The sequence below is a fragment of the Zootoca vivipara genome, chromosome 6 (genome assembly GCF_963506605.1).
Source record: "Zootoca vivipara chromosome 6, rZooViv1.1, whole genome shotgun sequence".
In the NCBI taxonomy this organism is placed as follows: Eukaryota; Metazoa; Chordata; class Lepidosauria; order Squamata; family Lacertidae; genus Zootoca; species Zootoca vivipara.
The window spans coordinates 91,682,375-91,702,430 of record NC_083281.1 but is presented as its reverse complement, the minus strand read 5'-3'; the positions used below and the strand labels follow the sequence as shown (position 1 = coordinate 91,702,430).

The 20,056-nt window shown below is 46.4% G+C and overlaps 2 protein-coding genes across 6 annotated transcripts in view; both read left to right on the top strand.

The window, feature by feature from the left end:
- Window positions 1-6,455, top strand: part of SLC23A2 (solute carrier family 23 member 2) — a 78,345-nt gene extending 71,890 nt beyond the window's left edge. For all 5 annotated transcript variants that reach the window (XM_060276384.1, XM_035117374.2, XM_035117372.2 and 2 more), the window contains one exon: window positions 1,328-6,455. In XM_060276384.1, coding sequence (XP_060132367.1) covers window positions 1,328-1,563 — 236 coding nt within the window. In that variant the 3' untranslated portion in view covers window positions 1,564-6,455. The remainder of the gene's footprint in view (window positions 1-1,327) is intronic.
- Window positions 6,456-10,898: 4,443 nt separating this feature from the next.
- Window positions 10,899-20,056, top strand: part of RASSF2 (Ras association domain family member 2) — a 43,459-nt gene continuing 34,301 nt past the window's right edge. The window contains exon 1 of the mRNA XM_035117375.2: window positions 10,899-11,004. The gene's annotated coding sequence lies outside the window, so the exon portion shown is untranslated. The remainder of the gene's footprint in view (window positions 11,005-20,056) is intronic.

Here is a 20,056-nt window from a genome sequence, read left to right as displayed (position 1 = left end):
CCACAGGTTGACAGAGGGCACAATCCAACAGAGCAGATCATGTGCTCTTGGGGAATCCTCATTCATTTCTGTGTCACTCATGGGTTTGTAGGTCCCCTTCTACTGCCCTGAGGCAGCTGGAGCCCCTGTGCACAATTGCACGAGTATCACTTTCTAGGTATCCTGCTCAGGCTGAGGGAGTGGGGCTAGCTTTCCTGTGACGGGCTTAGAAGCACATAAGAACAGCCTGCTGGAACAGGCCAATGGCCCATCTAGGCCAGCATCCTGTTCTCACAGTGGCCAACCAGATGCCCTAATGCAGGCATGTCCAAAGTCCATTTCGGGGGCCTAATCCAGCCCGCCGGTTGGTTTAATTCAGCCCCTTTGGCAGTTTATTTCCTGGCATAAAATCCTTTTTAAAAAAACCCTCAACAACTTCAATCCTAAGCGCAATAACTTCGGGGTAAAATCCTAAAAAAAGGTCAACAACTTCAATCCTAAAAAACCCAACAACTTTGGTTGGCCCTTAGGTTGGTCCTCACGGCCCTTCACTTCATCAGATCTGGCCCTCTTTGAAAAAAGTTTGGACACCACTGCATGGGGAGCCCACAAGCAATATCTGAGCACAAAAGCACCCTTCTTTCCTTTGGTTTCCAGCAACAGGGGAGCATTGTTGCCTCCAACTGTGGAGGCAGAGCACAGCCATCATGGCTAGCAGCCACTGATAACCTTCTCCTCCATCAATTTGTCTAATCTTTTAAAGCCATCTAGATTGGTGGCCATCTCTGTCTCCTGCAGGAGAGACACAGGCGGCTCTATGGTCTAAACCACTGAGCCTCTTGGGCTTGCCGATCGGAAGGTCAGTGGTTCGAATCTGCACAACGGTAGTGAGCTCCCGTTGCTCTGTCCCAGCTCCTGCCAACCTAGCAGTTCGAAAGCACACCAGTGCAAGTAGATAAATAGTTACCGCTGCGATGGGAAGGTAAACGGCTCTTCTCCCTGCGCTCTGGTTTCCGTCACGGTGTTCCGTTGTGCCAGAAGTGACTTAGTCCTGCTGGCCACACGACCCAGAAAGCTGTCTGTGGACAAACGCCAGCTCCCTCAGCTGAAAGTGAGATGAGCGCCGCAACCCCATAGTTTCCTTTGACTGGACTTAAGTGTCCAGGGGTCCTTTACCGTCCTTTAGTTTAACTCTGTGTTGCATGAAGGAGGACTTTCTTTGCTCTGTCCTGAATCTTGCAGCATTCAGCTTCATTGGGTGTCCACGAATCCTAGTGTTATGAGAGAGGCTTATGTCTCTAATGTTCAGCTCTTGATGCTGCTCTCTCCCTATCCTTCTGATACCCAGGAAGCCCCGAAGAAAGAGGAATCCAGAAATGGAAGAAAGGAGTGTGCAAAGGCAGCAAATCCATTGATGGCATGGAAACTTATGACTTGCCTATTGGCATGGAATTTGTGAGGAAGTACAAATGCTTCCGCTTTTTACCCATCAGCCCCACCTTCATGGGCTACACATGGAAAGGCTTCAGGCAAAGCAGTGGCTGCCAGGGCACAGAAGAGGAGGACTCTGAGGCCACTGTATAGCCCCTGCTGCTGCAGCCCCTGTCGTCTAGCTGTAGTGACAGACACCTCTGCAGTTCCTTGCTGACCCTTGTTTTGTTTTATGTTTTTTGTATTTCTGCATTTTGAATTCTGGAACCAGAGCCGAAACAGATTATAAAAAAATAGCTTTCCTATTGTGGACAGTGATAGCTATCTATAACGTCTCTCTATAATTACATTGTTCTTTTTGTTCTGTTCTTAAGAAGTACTGTTAGAATTGCTTTTCCTGATTTTGGTGGGGCAACTACTGTTTCTGTTGAATGTTTAATCCAGATCCAAAATTGGTAAATATTGTAAACACAGTGTTCAAGCAGGCTGTGTCTTTCCCATTTTATAGCTGATACATTCCATTTTTTTTATTTAACTCTCATAAGCCCCCAGTCATTTGTTGCCATTATCCTGGCAAATTATACCAAAGTGTTCCATACTAGACAGTGCTTTCAAAGCTTCCCAGCATTGTGTATTGGATGTGCCAACAAGTGGTGCCTTTGCACGAGTTTCTGTTCCTAAGAAAGTGACATGGCTCTGGGGTGCTCAATGAGTCCTAGCTGAGCATCTTTTGTGGACAGGCTTTACTGGGGCTTTGCCTCTGGCTGTCGTCAAATTGCACATCCCTGAACCTGACAGATTGCCTAAGCAGCTCACTGTCTTGCATCCCTGCGGGCCAGTCTTTTTAAAGAGATATTTATTTAGCACCCAAATGCACTACTTCTCAATGGAGAACCGAACTATCCAGTTGTCTCTGGATTTGTACTGACCTGCTTCATGCAGTTCTGCCTGTCCCAGAAACATCTGTCAGTTAATGTTGCCTTCTTGTTTTCCTTCCTTTCTGAGCTTTACATGGGACCTGCTTTTAAAACAAGAGAGACCGTGTGTGCATCACTGTCCACTGGGTGGTTTAACGGGTATCGGGGGCCCACTGTGGGTGCCATTCAGACTCTTGATTTTTTCTTCTTCTACTAGTCTTGGCTCTGACATTACATAGCTGTTAATGCTCATCATGCATTTATAATTGTAAAAAAATTATCCCTGTGTAATGTTCTTACTGTTGCAGATTAGTTTTTAGACATCAGCATTTTGTTCCTTTCTTATTGTCGCCCCCCGATGTGGCCCAAAAGGCATTTTTGAAGCTGTGGAAAGATTTGTTAAGAGATTTGTTAGAGAGGCATTAGGGTAAGTCTTCTCTCAAAGCCTGTACTCTCAAAGTCAGTGTGATCTAAGGTGCTCCTGATTTGTATCTCTCTCTCTCTCTCTCTCTCTCTCTCTCTCTCTCTCTCTCTCTCTCTCTCTCTCTCTCTCTCTCTCTCTCTCTCGTTCCCAAAGCAAGTACTGTACATTTGTTGTCAGTTTCTCAAGCATGAGAGACACTCTTGTTGATTACTGAGGCTATTAGGGTTTGGGAAAGGTGTAAGGAGCTTCGATGTATCAGTATTGAATGGTGGGGAAGGGAAGGGAATCAGCAGGTGGTGGGTGTTTCCTACCATTTCAGTGACATTTTCATTGTATAGCTTTTCACACCAGGGTTATTTCCCCTCCTCTCTGATCTTTCCTCAGAGACCTTGCAGGAGTTTGCTGTCTTGGATTCAAACCAGGTATCATGAAAACCAGCCCAAAAAGTAGTTGCTTTAAAAAAAAATTTAAAGGTTACATTGGGGCTGTTGCATGAGCTCCAGAAACTAAGGCCACAATCCTGTGCATACTCACCTAGGATTAAGCTCCATTGGGCACAGTGGGACTTACTTCTGAGTAAAAGCACAGGCGCAGCATGTTTGCTTTCCACCTTTATTTTATGAGCAACCAAAGAAAAGGTGGGTGGAAAGGAACTGCCCTCCCATAGGTGGCTTATAATAATGCAAAATGCCAAAGCCAAGATTTTCTGCGCACATTAGAGCGGCCTTTGCCAACTTGGCGCCCTCCAGATATTTTGTGCTACAATCCCCTTCCATCCCAGCCAGCCTGGCCATATGGGAATTGCAGTCCAAAATCTAGAGGACACCAGGTTGTCAAAGGCTGCATTAGGGAGGCAAATGTTGTATATTCGTAACATTGGCAGAATTTAGTATATCCTTGTTTGGGTCATTTTTTGTTTGCTAAGGTGCCAGTTGTTTGTTTATAGCAGAACTGAAGATGTCACTGAATGTGATGCACTGCTGTGATAACACACTTCCACAACTTCCCCATTTGCTTCAGTAAAGGAGTAGATCTCAATAGATTGGCCCCAGCACAGTAAATAAGAAATGTGGGCTGTTACATGTGCCCTGCCACCAGCTGTGTGGCTACAGCTATCTTGAGTAGCTTTCATAGTCTGCTAACAACTGCAAGGTAAGCACCCAACTTCTTCAGTAGCCGCTCAACTATGTTTAATGCTAAACTTCTCTTCGAGGGACATGCAGCTAAGAGCTAGTCCATACATCACACAAAAGCCAGGGGAAAAGGCATCCAAGTGACCCACCCTTCTCATCTCACTTCTGAGTTTTTAAAATGGAGTTTTACTGCCCGCCTGGGATGTAGAGCTATGGAATGAAACGTTTCCAGAGTCTTGCAGTGTTTACAAGTGCAGTCTGCTTTACTCTGCCCACCCCACCCCACCCCCAATATATATACACTGAGAGAGATGAGGCAGGTTCACTTTGCAGGGCAAAGTGGTTAAAGCGAAGGCCGTGGCGGATTTTCTCTTGCAGAAGCAACCACAAGAGGGCATTGCAATTGCTTCTGCTTTCAGAAAAGATTTTTGACAGCCTGGATGTGGAGCAGGTGCTTTTGCAGTTGTGGCAAGAATACTTTGTTGTTTTGAGAAGAAAACATGCTTTTAACTTTGGAGAGAAGTTTGAGAGTCCAAGATAGGAAAGTGTCGTGAGATAGCCGGTCTTGGGTAGCATTAAGAGTAGGAGATGGGAGTCAAGCACCATTAAAGCAAAAGAGCACAGCAATGTTCTTTCACGGCTCCCATTAATTTCAGTGATGTTGGACACATGAATTTCTGGTAGATGGCACCCCGTGTTAATAAGTGGGAAGAACCATAATCTGCACCTTGTCCACCTCTGGGACCAAAATGGCTTAGGACTGTATTCATAAGAGAGAGAAACTCATTTTTCTGGATAACCTCCAAGGCCTGTGAATTTCAATTAAGGTATTTGAAGTACCTTTTCTTAACTTTTCAAAGTAGTGTATGAACTTCAGCTACCAGGCATTAGGCTTCAACAGCATATATGCTGTGTTTGGAGTTGATCCCAAACGGTTAGCTCCTTACAAGTATCCTAGCTGGAAGGAAGTCAGAACAAGGTTGTGATGCTTTGAATTGTGTGTTTATTGTAGCCTCCTATCTTTCTGCTATTAAACAATGCTGCCCAGACAGATCACCTTATGAGAGAGGTTGGGGGAAATCACTGACAAATTTCAGTTAAAAGAAATAAATATTCATGACTAAACCATCACTGTCATGTCAAAGATCTATAAAAATATTGAAAGCAAAACAATTTCTGAGCTTTTGTATTTAAAATAAAAACCTATGTTATTTTTTTTTAATTAAGTACTCTGGCTAAGATTTATGAATGTCTCTTGTAAAATTATGCCTCTTGAATTTATATTTAATGGTTAATTTTATCTGTGATTGAAAAAAAGTATTAATCAGAATAAGATGCATCAGGGAAGGAGTTTTTAAATTTACACGTCGATTTGTCTTAACATCCTTTAATACTAACTTTCAATATGGCAACTTTGTACATGAATATTGCAGTATTCTATTTCCATAGACTTAAAAAAACAACACACCCAACAAGTAACATTTCCACCCAGGATAATAATTGTCATAGGTTTCCTGGGCGGGAGTGATATGATTGTCATGACAATGTCATGTGATAGAATTTCTTCATTGACGAATTGCTAGTGATTGTTTATACTTTATTTACCCATGCTTATGTCCTTTAAGTAAAAACAGAGAGAAGTTATTGATCACCTCTCTCTCGAAAACATTGGTACTGGTAACAGCATTGCTTGTGCACTAGCAATGGAACAAGTTGAGCCCAGAGCAGGTCCAACCCTGATACAAGATGCATGGCCATCTCACAGAGTAGCTGTTGATTCTGACTACTTTTCAGGGGGTGACACTGTGGGTGGCATCCACACTCTGGCCCCCGGGGGAACAATCCACAGGGACATTCTCCTACTTCCATGAGGCTTGTGAAGGAGAACCTTGCTGCATTAATTATTGTGTGTATGTTTGGAGTGGGGAGGTGAGAATGCCTTTTGAATTTTCTGCCTCAAACACTAAAATGTCTCTGGCCAGCTCAGGTTGAGAATTAGAAAGAGATGCTAATCAGATGCAAAGATTAAGCAATCAGACCAAAACATGTCAACCTCTCACCGACGGCACAACTAGGCTCTAGGCTTCTATCAACTATGAAGTGCCAAATGCTGATGGCATGCATAACTTCAGGCTTCTTCCCATGTTATGGTTAAGGACAAGGAGCATCCTTAGAGCCACTCACCCTCTCTGTTTTTTCACCTTGGTGCCTCCTTGCTTTCAGCCCAATCCCAGCCATGAACTCTGCAGGTAGGGTTCCTAAATGATTCCTGTAGGAGTCGATGGGAGGAATTGGGGAGAGCCTATTGGTCAAGAGCTGATGGTTTAAAGCCATTGGCTAGCCTGAGCCTACTTCACTGGCTGAAGTATGTTTTCCACATATACTGTATCAAGGTGCTCCAAGGATGCAGCTGCTGAAGGCCCCTCCTCTCTATTTGGCTGCTTTTGCATCCCTGGAAGAAGAATAACCCAGCCTAGTGAAGGTGCTTGTGGGAAGGCATATGATAAGGCTGCTTGCACACACTTGGGGTTTCAATAGGCCCAAATTCAAAACGGGCCATCTGGTTCTCGACCCCAGGTCCCTTCTCTTTTGTTAGATGCAAGGGGCAGAGCCTCAGAAGTGACTCCCATCTCTTGGGCAGGCCTGCATCCCACTTTCCCCTTTGCTCAGTGCCCAGAAGCAGCCTCCTTTCTCTTTACACCATAAAGTGGAGAAGCAGCCCTGTGCCATCGGACGTGTGCCTGCATTCCAAAGTGACAACACAACTCTCATCTCAATATGCATGACAGACCAGCACAAAATGGCCTTCTCCCCCTTTTTTCCCCCTTCTCCAGTAGCCTTCTTGAACCAAAAATAACCAACCATTCACCATCAGAAGAAGGCGACGTTGGGAGCAAGATTCACTCACCATTTGTATTTTGTATTGTTTTCTTTTGCATGGTGCATATCTAGAGTTTCTCGCTCAAACAGTTTCTTAACCTGCCTGGACAGAGGAGAGCAGACTGCTGGGGCTTCCCATTTTGTAGCGGTAGATCCTTTCTCATCTGTGCTGTGAGACAGCCAACATGCTCACCGTATTTAGCTTCTGCCCATTAGTCTCTATAACCGTTATAGTGCTGGGCTGCTTTAAGTATTGAGAATTCACCTTGAGTGGCATCAAAAACATTCCTGTCTGGTTATAATTTGCTTGTGGCTGTGATTAGTCATCAGTACATATTTGATAGCAGAGAATTCCCTTGTGCATTGCCTGACATCTTTCCAAGTGGACCATCTTGCTGTCAATCCAAACTTGAGTGCATCTTCTTTTTCTCCTCTTTGGTCTGTTCATAATAACAACTTTTGATGTAACAAACTCTTTGACTGTTTTTTAGACAGTGGGGATAAATAATAATATTTTTTCCCATGAGGTTTTTTTTTTTTTTGGTGAATGACTTTTGACTGCACAATCTCATGTTACAAACCAAGTTGGGTTTTTTCCTCTGAGATGTGTAATTCTTTTATTGAGATTTTTATGAATTTTGTTGTGTTTTGTTGGGATATTTTTTTTCTAACATTGCTTTATTAAACGTTGAAATATTTAAGAAATATGTAATATTTGGACCAGATGTTGTGAATAATAGTAGATAAATGCTATTTTATTCTGTATTTTTAAAAGCTGTTCAGTATAAATAAAAGTTGACCTAGATGCAACTTTGCAACTGGACTGTCGTGGTCATTCTTCTGGGACAGAAGAACCAACATTGAGATGAACAGATGGCCAGCTCACTCCAAATGTTCTTTTTGTCTCTGCACTACACTAGCAAACTCAACAGGTTTTCCTCTTTACAGGTACTGTAGACTGCAGTACCTTGGACAGCTACATCAGGAAAAGCCGGAAACTGGGTTTGCCTCTCTCTAACCCTTCAGTCCTCTTTTGAGTAATAACCTGGAGCTTTTTAACTTCAGTTTTCCCCCAGCATGGTGCATATCAAATAGATTAATGCAATTGATTCTTGCAGTCCATGCACTTAGGACTTCAACCAGGGGCCCCTACAGAATGAAGATTCCATTAGCCTTAAGGTTATTAAGTGCTGAACAAAATGTGTAGCAAAATAATTAAACACAAAGTCATCCCTGCAAGCCTCCAGAAAAAAATAAATCCAGAAATTGAACCAGCTTCTTCATCCTATATAGAATGCCTTGCAGAGTAAAACAGTAGCTCACCTTGGTCTTGTACCACTATTTTTGAATAGATGTACTATATACAATGGCAAATGCTATACTTTATATAGCACCACCAGTGTGTGTGATGTTTTACAGGGTTCAAGAGGGCAAGTCCTTGCCCTGATGAGGTGGTGACTGCCAGAGATTCTTTAGCTGTGGTTCCTGCACTGCAGGGAGTTGGACTAAATGCCCCTGGATTAAGGGTTTTCCGGAGTAACTTGCTACCTCTTGCTTTACTCCCCCCCCCCCAAAAAAATCCTGGGATTGCTGATCTAGTCAAATTAAGGGATGGATGAATTGTTACCTGATTCCCATAGCCCCAGCCTGTTTTTTCTCCTCTTCCCCTCCCCCTGCCATACCAGGGATGATGAAAGGTGCAGTCTGAAAATATCTAGCGGGACACAGCCCCCACATCTCTGTCCCAAATAGTTTCCTGCAGTGCCTAATGAGTTGGGTCAGCCCTGGTTGTATGTCAAAGGACAATAAAGATGGAGTAAAAACTGATATTTTAAGAGTGATGTATTTGCAGGATGCTTAAACAGGCCTTGAATAGCTTTTTCTGAAACAATGCCTGTCTGATAAGGCTCTCTTCCATTTGGCTTTCTCATTCCAAGTGGGAGTTAGCCCCACTCCCCACAAAAAAACAAACCTGTTGTTAGTCCAGGGACATGTTGTGTGTGAAATATTACCAGCTTCCCTCTCAGGGCTGTCTCCTACGTGAGCTGGCTCTCTAGAAATAGTTCACAATTTATAGAGACAGCTGACTTAACAGTTTCTCATCCATTCCAGTTAGTCATTTCACTTCACTCTTTGCCACCAAGGCCCCAACTTATGCAATCTTAGCGCTCCCCCCCCCGTGTGTGTGTGTGTGTGTGCGCGCGCTCTCTCGCACGCGTGCTTAGGATCCGTTTTCAAGAGCCACAATAATTTAGCTATTCCCAGAGGAAATAGTTGGCTCTTTTGTTAATATTTTGGGCAACAATACTGGATGCGACTTGCCCAAATTGAGTTCTAATGAATGTTTAATGTGACACTGTAGAAAAGGAGGCCAGACTGATGGCAATAAGAAAACAGCCCTTTGTGGAGGAAAATAAACGGAGGGTTTTTACTTCCCTCGCAATTAGATACTTGATACGGAGGGCAATCAGCACACACATGAATGATTGTGAATACTGCGAATTATTTCAGCTGAGAGGCACTATGCAGGAGCTTCAAAAGTGTGCAGAATTAATGTCAGTGCACCTCTTTTATAGGTGGGAAAGCAAGCATAACCTTGGGAAACCTTGTTTTTCTGACTTGGGTTTCCTGAAGTTCATTCTGTGGAAGACTAGCAGTGATTTTAAAAAGGTTCACTAAAGAACAATAGGAGAGGATGTTTTGCATGTTTAAGTCCCTAAGTGGGAGAGGCTTGTAGTTCCTGCTGTGATTATGAAAAGCAGCATTTTCCTTGTGGCTTCCCAGGTGTGGAACTCCTCTCTCCCCATCAGCACAACAGAGCCCCAGTTGTCCCCTACACTGTCTGTGTTCAGCATCAGATTAAGATGCATGATTTTCACCAGGTTCATAGATCTAGGTGATGTTTTGTTAACCCGCTCCCCTTTTAATTAAAGTTGTGAATCTATGGTTCATCCATGGAGCAAATGCGCTCCTCCACAGTCACCTGGGCACAGGAGGGCAGGGAACAAAGGAGGCAATCAGAAAGGTAGAGTCGGGACTCACAAGGGTCACCCAACCCCCTGTAATGCAGGAATCGCAGCTAAAGAATCCCGGACAGGCGACCATCCAAGCTCTGTTTAGAAACCTCCACCTTTTGAGGGAGTCTCCTCCACTGTTGAACGGCTCTTAGTGTCAGAATGTTTTTCCTAATCTTTAGTGGAAATATCCCTCCTTGTCATTTGAATCCATTGGTTTGGGTCCTCTCGGTCTTCTCAAACGACAAATGGCCATTTGGATTCCAATGGCAAGAAAGGAGATTGTGACTCAACATTAGGCAAAACTTTCCGTTGAACAGTGGGGTGGACTCTCTCGGAATCATAGAATCGAAGAGTTTGGAAGGGACCCCAAGGGTCATCCAGCCCCCATGTGGCGGACTCTCTTTCAAAGGAGATAGTCATTGCTCGAGAGAATTGCTGTAGACCCTTCGCATCTTGGTCATCACTTGTTTGATTTGCTCCCATCCGGACGTCGGTACAGGACTCTATATACAGAAACGTCTTGGCACAGGAATAGCCTTTTTCCTTGTGCCATCAAATTGTTGAATCTGTAGTTGTGGATGGAAGGGAGGCCAGTTGGTGGTATGGGGTCTTTTCGCTGCGAGGGGAATAGTGGTTGTATGAAGTACTTTTTTTGTTTCCTTTAGAAAAGCAAAAATTCCAAGTATGGTTGATACTTGGCCAATAAATTATTCTATTCTATTCTATTCTATTCTATTCTGGAGCTGCATTGCAGGGATGGGGTGGACTAGATGACCCTTGGGGCCCCTAACCAACGCTACAGTCCATTTGGCTGCCCTGGCTTCTCTTGCTCCAAAAGGGGCAGCAGGTTTTGGAGGTCCGAGGCTAGCAAAACCCTGCCAACCCTGGGGGGCGCAAGGCCGGGACCCCTAGCACCCCACTCCGCTCCGCTTGGCAGAAGCAGCATTCGCATTGTCTGGTCGGCCGGCCGAGCTCAACACCCACCCACCCCCTCCCGCCGCGGGAGGAGCATCCAATGAGCGCGGGGGGGGGCTGGGCCGTGGCGGCGCGGCGATTGGCTGGGCGCCGGCGGGGAGGGGACGCCCGAGAGAGGGGCCGGCTGGCGGGGGCGGGGGCTCCTCCCCCGGCAGCTGCGAGGAGGGGATCCGGGCGGCGGCCGCCGTCGTCTGCTGCCTGCGAGGACGTCCAGCCGCGGGATCGGGGCCCGGGGAAGGGCGCTCCCGGTAAGTTGCAGCCGGACCTCGCCTGCGGGGCGGTGGAGGTAGGGGGCGCAACAAAGACACACGCACACACCCGGGGGCCGAAAGACTCCGCTCTGCCGGCCCCGCATCTTCCGACGGCCGGACAGGAGAACAGACCCACGAGATTAATGGTGCGGGCGGGCGGGGGGAGGGGTGCTGCCTGGGGAGAATCGGCCCAGTTTGTAAGGGACCCCCACCCCGGAAGAAGCCCCTTTAGATTCGTGGGCGACCAACTCGGGGAAGGCGGCTGGCTGCTCTCTCTGCGCCCTTCTGGGAGTTGGGCGGGACTGGCGGGGGGGGGGTGCCAGCCAGGCGGAACCCCTCTCCCCATCGCTTATCCCCGACCTATCCGCTCAGCCCCAACCGCCTTGCTTCCGAGTAAACCCGTCTGGGGAAGACGGAGAAGCGACCTAGCGATCTGGAGCCCATCCTTCCCGGAGCGGGGCGCAGAGAAGAGGAGGGTCTCCTGCGCAAGCAGCTGTCCAGATGGATGAATGAATGAATGGGAATTGAGGGGAGGAGCGGGCCCTTTGTGGCTCCCATTCATTGCTGTGGGTACTTGTGCAGACAGGATTGGGCCCGGCCCAGGACGACTTTCTGACACTCTCTGGGAGGAGAGTATAGTGGTTAGAGGAAACAGTCCGTGCTGCTGCTGTTGCTGGCGCGGGGTGAGACAGGCCAGGACTCCTGGGTTCTCTTGAGGCACTGGAGTGGAGTGAAGGAAGAGGATATTAATTAAGGAAGGCTACATCAGGGACTGGGAATTTGGGGAGGGGGTTCCCTTACTCTAAGTGGGTGACTCCTCCCTCCCTCCCTATCGCTTTGTCTCTCTCTCTCCATCCCTCCCCGTGATGGACTGTCGCTGCTTTTGTGGCTGGCTGTACCATCTCTGCCCCCCCCCACCCCGGTAATTTGTTATCTGCCACTGAAACTAAGACTCTGTGCTCCACAGAGGATGAGGAAGTGGGTTGGGTGGGGGAGGGGAGGGGAGGGGCGGCTGAAAGAGGAAGAAAGTGGGGATTGTGAGTTTTGCAAAGTGCTGCACTACGCATAGGAGTGAGTCTGTCCTATTCCTGTTAACTATTAGCTTTTGTGGGGTGGTGGACTTTAGCCAGGTGGAAAGAGAGCTCGTATGTTACTCTTGTAGGTTGCACCCCAGACATGTCTCCTAAATGCACAGGATTTTAAATTTGGGTGTGTTCAGGCTCCCCCCCCCCCCCGCACTTTGAGATATCAAGTCCCATTGCATCTGATGAAGTCTCAATAAACCTCTACCAAATTTTTTGTTAGTGCCAAAAGATTCTTCTCTTGCAATGGACTTAATTTCCGTCTACAAACCTTTGCTTTGCTTCTCTTCTGCCTGCCTTAATAATAATAAATTATTATTATTATTATTATTATTTATACCCCGTCCATCTGGCTGGGTTTCCCCAGCCACTCTGGGCGGCTTCCAACAGAAAAATAAAACACAATAATCTATTAAACATTAAAAGCCTCCCTGAACAGGGCTGCCTTCAGATGTCTTCTAAAAGTCTGGTAGTTGTTTTCCTCTTTGACATCTGTTGGGAGGGTGTTCCACAGGGCAGGCGCCACCACCGAGAAGGCTTTGAGACTCTGCCATCCTCTTCCTCCCATTTTGTCCAGCTCTAGCGAGTAACCTCCAGTATAATGTTTAATGTTCAGCAAGATCTCTTCTGGAGCACCACATCTGCATATTTCTTAATCTGCTTTGTTCCTGAAGGCTGAGGGTGGGTAACCTTCAAAATTATTAATATCCAGCTCTGGAATCTTTGGCTTCCAACTGCAGAAGAATCAGTTGCTGGCTGATGATTGCTAAATGCTGAAAATATAGGAAAAAAGATTTCAGAAGCGTTAGACAGTGTCTGGAGAACCTTAATGAAGGCTTAAGAGAACATGCTGGGTTAAGCAGAGAGAAGCATTTTTTGTTCCAAGCTGGGCTCATTTCCTAACTTTTTGGAAGGGGAGATACAAAAACCAAATGCTCAAGCTGATTAATTTCTTTATTAGTGTGCCAGAGGGTTCTGAGGAGTAGATTTTGCCCATTTGCCTAGCACAACTTGAAAACTAGATCCAGGCAACCAGGCAAGGAAACTACGGTATTTATTTCTAAATTAGAAAAGGGTTGCCTTTGCCTTCCATGCTATTAAAGTGCCCAGAAATTACAATAAATGCATATTTAAGCAGGCAGACTAATCATAAGTTTTGCTGGCTACGAATTCCACTTGGACAGGTGGAATTTAGCATAGGTGAACAAATTATATTACAGTGTGCAAGAGAATGTCTTCACTGTTTGATCTTCTCAAAGCCACTGGATCAAACAGTGAAGACATTCTCTTGCACACTGTAATATAATTTGTTCACCTATGCTAAATAGGTGCCCTGCCCTGATGCAGCCAAAAGTCTGGATTTGCTTTTTAAGGAGAGCAAGGAGAACTACGGAGAGCAAAGGAACTGTTAGAAGAGAGGAAGCAGGAGAGGGGGTCCAAGTGGACCTTGGTGCATGCAGCCATAGAGACCTAATGGATGGGTTAATTGAAACAGAAGGAAGAAAAATCAGTGGGAGAGTGCAGGGTGGGTTTCTAAGCCAAGGATTTGGGATTCTTGGCAGAAAGGTGCAGGGAACCGCAGCTGGCAAGAGGGGAGGCATTGCTTGCGGGGGAAAGTCCAGAGGCCGAGCCAAAGGGGGCTATTTCCAGAATTGTGAGGCTGCAGCACTTCTGACTTTAAGCAAAGAGCCCAAGGCAGAAACTGTATCCTTCCTTGAAGGTTGGCAGTGTGTTGTTGTGTGCTTAAAAGGTAAAGGTAAAGGGACCCCTGACCATTAGGTCCAGTCGTGACCGACTCCGGGGTTGCGCGCTCATCTCGCATTATTTGCCGAGGGAGCCAGCGTACAGCTTCCAGGTCATGTGGCCAGCATAACAAAGCCGCTTCTGGCAAACCAGAGCAGCACATGGAAACACTGTTTACCTTCCCGCTGTAGCGGTTCCTATTTATCTACTTGCATTTTGACGTGCTTTCGAACTGCTAGGTTGGCAGGAGCTGGGACCGAGCAACGGGAGCTCACAGGGATTCGTACCGCTGACCTTCTGATCAGCAAGCCCTAGGCTCTGTGGTTTAACCCACAGCGCCACCTGGGTCCCTGTTGTGTGCTTAAATTTGGCTAAAAACAACTTTTAAGAGCCATGGGAAAACCATGGGGAAATCTGGCCAAGCCAAAGTATATTCAGTTACCATTAATTTTAAGCCAAGTCAGAGGCATGCCTGAGTGCCTAACTAAGGCTGCTGCATTGTAGGAACTTCCCCTGTTGAGCAAAGCAAGAAGGTTAAGCAGACTTGAATGGCACTTGGCAATGTGGCTTTCCATGCAATGTTGAATCAGACGTTTCCTATCCCTGTTTGAAGAATGTTCCTGTATTGGGGTTTCGTAAAATTGCATCGTATTTTTATTATCGTACGCTGCCCTGGAATCCACTGGATTTAATTAAAACAATTAAATAAAATCACCATGCAAAATAGGGGGAAATATGTGCATGACTGATCTGCATAATTTGCCCAAGCTGCAGAAAGTCTTCTCCAGCTGAGAAGGAGGCAGTTGCTGGAAGCCACAGGTGGAGAGAGGGCTCTTGTGCTCAGATCCTGCCTGCTGTGTTTCCCATGGGCATCTGGTTGGCCACTGTGAGAAGGGGATGCTGGATTAGATGGACCATTGGCCTGATCCAGCAGAAGGACTGTTCTTATGCTCTTGCTTGCTTTTTCACAAGGAACCCTTGAATTTTAAGCCAGATCCACTGCTGGGGTCTTCTAGCACTGACATACTGTTGCTTCATTAAGAGTGTGGCTTGCTGAGTTGCATCTGGGCTGGATTTAAGCCCTTGCTGCAGATTGCCACAAACCTCCCAGTCAGAAGCAGCAAAAAGTTGGGGGAGGCATGTAGGAGTGGGCTCACCTCAAGGATTCACTTATCTGAAAGATGCTGCAGCTCTCAGGCCAGCAAAGATCCAGATCAACCAGGAACCTGCTTCCTTTCTGTGATCTGATGTAGCAGCGCAGATAGAACTCCTGTAACATTCTGCTGCTACCACCAGGTGTCAAGAAACAGAGGCATGCATGTCTGAACCAGATCCTTGTGTGAAGCATATGCAGGATGCAGAATAGGGTGCAATTCACACCTCTACTCAGCATTGATTGGGCACCATGTAGGGATCTTTTGACATGTAGTGTTGGGAGTGTCAGATTAGGACCTGTGAGACCAGGGTTCAAATCCCTACTCTGCCAGGGAGCTTGCTAGGTGATCTTGGGCCAGGTTGTTGGAGAATAAAATGGGGAGGGGGAGAACCTTGGGTTCCTTGGAGGAAAGAAAGGTGTGCTTTAAATGTAAGAAATAAGAAATCTTATCTAGGAAGTGTGTGTGTGTGTGTGTGTGTGTGTGTGTGTGTGTGTGTGTGTGTACAAGCCAAGATGGTAAAACTGTTGAAAGTTAGTCTCAGCAAACAGGTGCTTAGTGCCATTTCACCTCCCTCTTGATCCTTTGCCCAGGTGCTGCCAAGGGGAGATGAGCACCACTGCTCTCGTGAAGGGTCTGGCAGCCAGACTTTGGATTAGGGGGCAATTTTGCTGCTGTTTCACCTGGGTAGCAGCGGCTGCTTTGCAGAGCAGATGGCCTTGCTGGCATCAAGAAAATGCAGTTTTAAAGTTATTTTTAGTTTGGATTATGGCTTTTGTGGGGGGGTGTCAGTTTGGCCCCCAAGAGTGTTTTATGTGAAATGGAAGCAGAATGCATTGTGGCTGATTAGATCCTACCACAGATCCTTTTTTTTAAAATGAGAGCTGTCACTTCAGAGGATGGGCCTGCAGGCTCCCTGGGGGAGGCAGCCCAGCCCTTCATGTGGTCAAAGGTGCCACCGCATGGCATGCCTTGGTGTGTCTGCCTTGGCATTTCTTGCTGTAGGCAAAGGTAACGCTCTGGGAATCACAAGCAGCAGAAAGTCTCTCCCTCAGGCCGGGAGTCATGCAACCCCTCCAGCTGTCGCTATTTTCTGATCTCTACTCGATCACTGTCCTGGTTTTGTCCTGGGTTTTCTTTTGTTTTTTACTCTTAGCAACAACAACAAAATCCTTGTAAAAATGCTGACTTGCTAGATTTGGTGCTGTGTGTCGGTTTTCGGGCATCTCCCTGCTGGAGCTCTGAGTTGGCCAGCAAATGCATCTCTGGCTTGCAGATGTTTCAAGCTGGGGTTGCAGACATGCTGTACCTTTGAGGCACATCCAAAGCACATGTCCCCCATCAAAGAATTCTGGGCACTGGAGTTTGTTAAGGATTGCTGGGAACTGTAACTTTGCAACTGCCCAGAATTGTTTGAGGGAAAGGATGTGCTCCAATTGTTCTTTAAAGGTACAGTGGTACCTCTAGTTACGAACTTAATCCGTTCCAGAGGTCCGTTCTTAACCCCAAACCGTTCTTAACCTGAGGTACCACTTTAGCTAATGGGGCTTCTTGCTGCCGCTGTGCCACTGGCACACAATTTCCATTCTCATCCTGGGGCAAAGTTCTCAACTTGAGGTAACTCTTCCAGGTTAGCGGAGTTTGTAACCTGAAGCATTTGTAACCTGAGGCCTACAACTGCCTTCCGTCTTAACATCCTCAACATGCTCCCATCTGCCCCAGCATCTTACAGTTGTGCTGTCTGGATCTGATGGGCGTTGCCGTTCAAAACGTCCCAAAGGTGCCAGGTTGGTGGAGCCCAGTGTCGTGCCTGCAGCTGAACACTTAAGATGCCAATCAGTGCTCACTCTGTCTGTCGTTGTGCTCCACACTTCAGCTGCTGAGCTGCCTCTTGGGCAGCTAGTAAGCTATGGCAGGATCATAGAATCATAGAGTTGGAAGAGACCACAAGGGTCATCCAGTCCAACCCCCTGCCAAGCAGGAAACACCATCAAAGCATTCTTGACATTTGCCTGTCAAGCCTCTGCTTAAAGACCTCCAAAGAAGGAGACTCCACCACACTCCTTGGCAGCAAATTCCACTGCCGAACAGCTCTTGCTGTCAGGAAGTTCTTCCTAATGTTTAGGTGGAATCTTCTTTGTTGAAGTTTGAATCCATTGCTCTGTGTCCGCTTCTCTGGAGCAGCAGAAAACAACCTTTCTCCCTCCTCCATATGAGATCCTTTCATATATTTGAACACGGCTATCATATCACCCCTTAACCTTCTCTTCTCCAGGCTAAACATACCCAGCTCCCTAAGCCGTTCCTCATAAGGCATCGCCTCCAGGCCTTTGACCATTTTGGTTGCCCTCCTCTGGACACGCTCCAGCTTGTCAGTATCCCTCCTGAACTGTGGTGCCCAGAACTGGACACAGTACTCCAGGTGAGGTCTGACCAGAGCAGAATACAGTGGTACTATTACTTCCCTAGATCTAGATGCTATACAGTACTCCTATTGATGCAGCCCAGAATTGCATTGGCTTTTTTAGCTGCTGCATCACACTGCTGACTCATGTGAAGTTTGTGGTCTACCAAGACTCCTAGATCCTTTTCACATGTACTGCTCTCAAGCCAGGTGTCACCCATCCTGTATTTGTGCCTTTCATTTTTTTTGCCCAAGTGTAGTACCTTACATTTCTCCTTGTTAAAATTCATCTTGTTTGCTTTGGCCCAGTTCTCTAATCTGTTAAGTTCATTTTGAAGTGTGATCCTGTCCTCTGGGGTATTAGCCACCCCTCCCAATTTGGTGTCGTCTGCAAACTTGCTCAGGATGCCCTCAAGCCCATCATCCAAGTCATTGATAAAGATGTTGAATAAGACATCTCCCGTTGCTCGACCCCCGCTCCTGCCAACCTAGCAGTTCGAAAGCACACCAAAAAGTACAAGTAGATTACCGTAATACAGGCATCCCCGAACTGCGGCCCTCCATATGTTTTGGCCTACAACTCCCATGATCCCTAGCTAACGGGACCAGTGGTCAGGGATGGTGGGAATTGTAGTCCAAAACATATGGAGGGCCGAAGTTTGGGGATGCCTGCCGTAATAGGTACTGCTCTGGCGGGAAGGTAAACAGAGTTTCCATGTGCTGCTCTGGTGTCGGTGTTCCGTTGCTCCAGAAGTGGCTTAGTCATGCTGGCCACATGACCTGGAAAAAACTGTCCGCGGAGTGGACAAACGCTGGCTCCCTCGGCCTGTAAAGTGAGATGAGCGCCGCAACCCCAGAGTCATTTGCAACTGGACTTAACGGTCAGGGGTCCCTTTACCTTTAAATGGGTACCACATGCCCGAAAAGGATGGTGGTGTGTGCAGAATAACCTCTTCTAAGCAGGGTAGCGCAGTGTGCTGTGGAGTTTATTTTTGTGCTTCTGCACGTTGCAGGTCTGGTTGTTCCACACCTGGTGTGGTTGACCTCTTTCCTCCCCTTCTCTTTCCTCTGCTCCTTCCTCCATCGCTCATCCCTGGGCAGCTGAGAGCGCTGCTGCCATCAGGCAAATGCTTGGTTCTGTGTCTCCCTTAACAGGAGAGAGGCTGGCAAATGGAGCGACTTTCAGCAAGGCCAGATGGGAAAGGCTGCCTCCGAGAGCAGACGAAGATGGAGGATGTTGGCTGAGTAGGCAGGGAGGGAGGTGAGGCCCAGTGATTCTGCTACAGGAGGAATGGACTGCAAGGGTAACAGCTGGTCCAAAGGCCAATGTCACTCTAGGTTGGATTATTGCAAAGCTTTGCATCCTCACAACACACCAGTGTTTGCACTGCACACAAAAGCCCCAACATTAATTGTGTGGTTTTTTTTAAAGCTTCCTCAAAGAAGCTTAGGCAGGAGGCAGCATATGTTGTCTCCCCAGCGGCATTTTATCCCCATAACTTTGGGGAGGGGAGGAACCGTGGCCCTCCAATTTTTAAAAAAAATTTTTAAAATTGTATTTATTGGCATTTTCAACTTAAAATTTCCATTCATAACATCATCTTACATCATAATATCATAAACAAACCTCAAAAAAGGGAAAAAAAGAAAAGGAAAAAGAAGAAAAACCAAGAAAAAAGACAAAAAGCAAGAAAAACCCAATCTAATATTCATAACACTATCATAACTTTGACCCGCTCCCCCCTTCCCGAGCCTAATTATAACCCCTATTTAGCAATTTTCCTTAAATCATAAAATAATACCTAACATAAAAATTCCTTATAGCACATAAAAAAACTTCTTATTAAAAATTATACAATTTAGCAATTCTAACATCTCACAATACCTTATATAAAATTCTTTAAACCACATAACAGATTGATTAATCCTCTAATTATACCCTTTAGCCTCTTAATTTTCACTAAAAATATTATAAATTATGAAATCTAATATTCTTTCACCTCATTTCGCAATTTAAATCCTTTTTTTTTTTTAAATGCATGCGCACACAGAGTGAATGCAGAATCAGCCCTGGTGAGTAAACAGTGGGCGCTGGGTTTCGCCCGACTGTTCCAGGTGCTGGCACTGGGCTTGCAATGCTGGGTGACCCCCAGCTTCATGGCTGAGTCATTTCAAGATGGGCAGGGCAGCGCAAAGAATTCAAAATTTAAAACATCTCATGCAGGTATTTTGATTTCGCTGATGCTCCTTAAAAAGCCAGAGCAGCTCCACAAGAATGGAAGCAGTAATAAAAAACATAAACTAGTTGACTAGAAATTGTTGTTGTTTAGTCGTTTAGTCGTGTCCGACTCTTCGTGACCCCATGGACCATAGCACGCCAGGCCCTCCTGTCTTCCACTGCCTCCCGCAGTTTGGTCAAACTTATGTTCGTAGCTTCGAGAACACTGTCCAACCATCTCGTCCTCTGTCGTCCCCTTCTCCTAGTGCCCTCAATCTTTCCCAACATCAGGGTCTTTTTCAGGGAGTCTTCTCTTCTCATGAGGTGGCCAAAGTTTTGGAGACTCAGCTTCACGATCTGTCCTTCCAGTGAGCACTCAGGGCTGATTTCCTTCAGAATGGATAGGTTTGATCTTCTTGCAGTCCATGGGACTCTCAAGAGTCTCCTC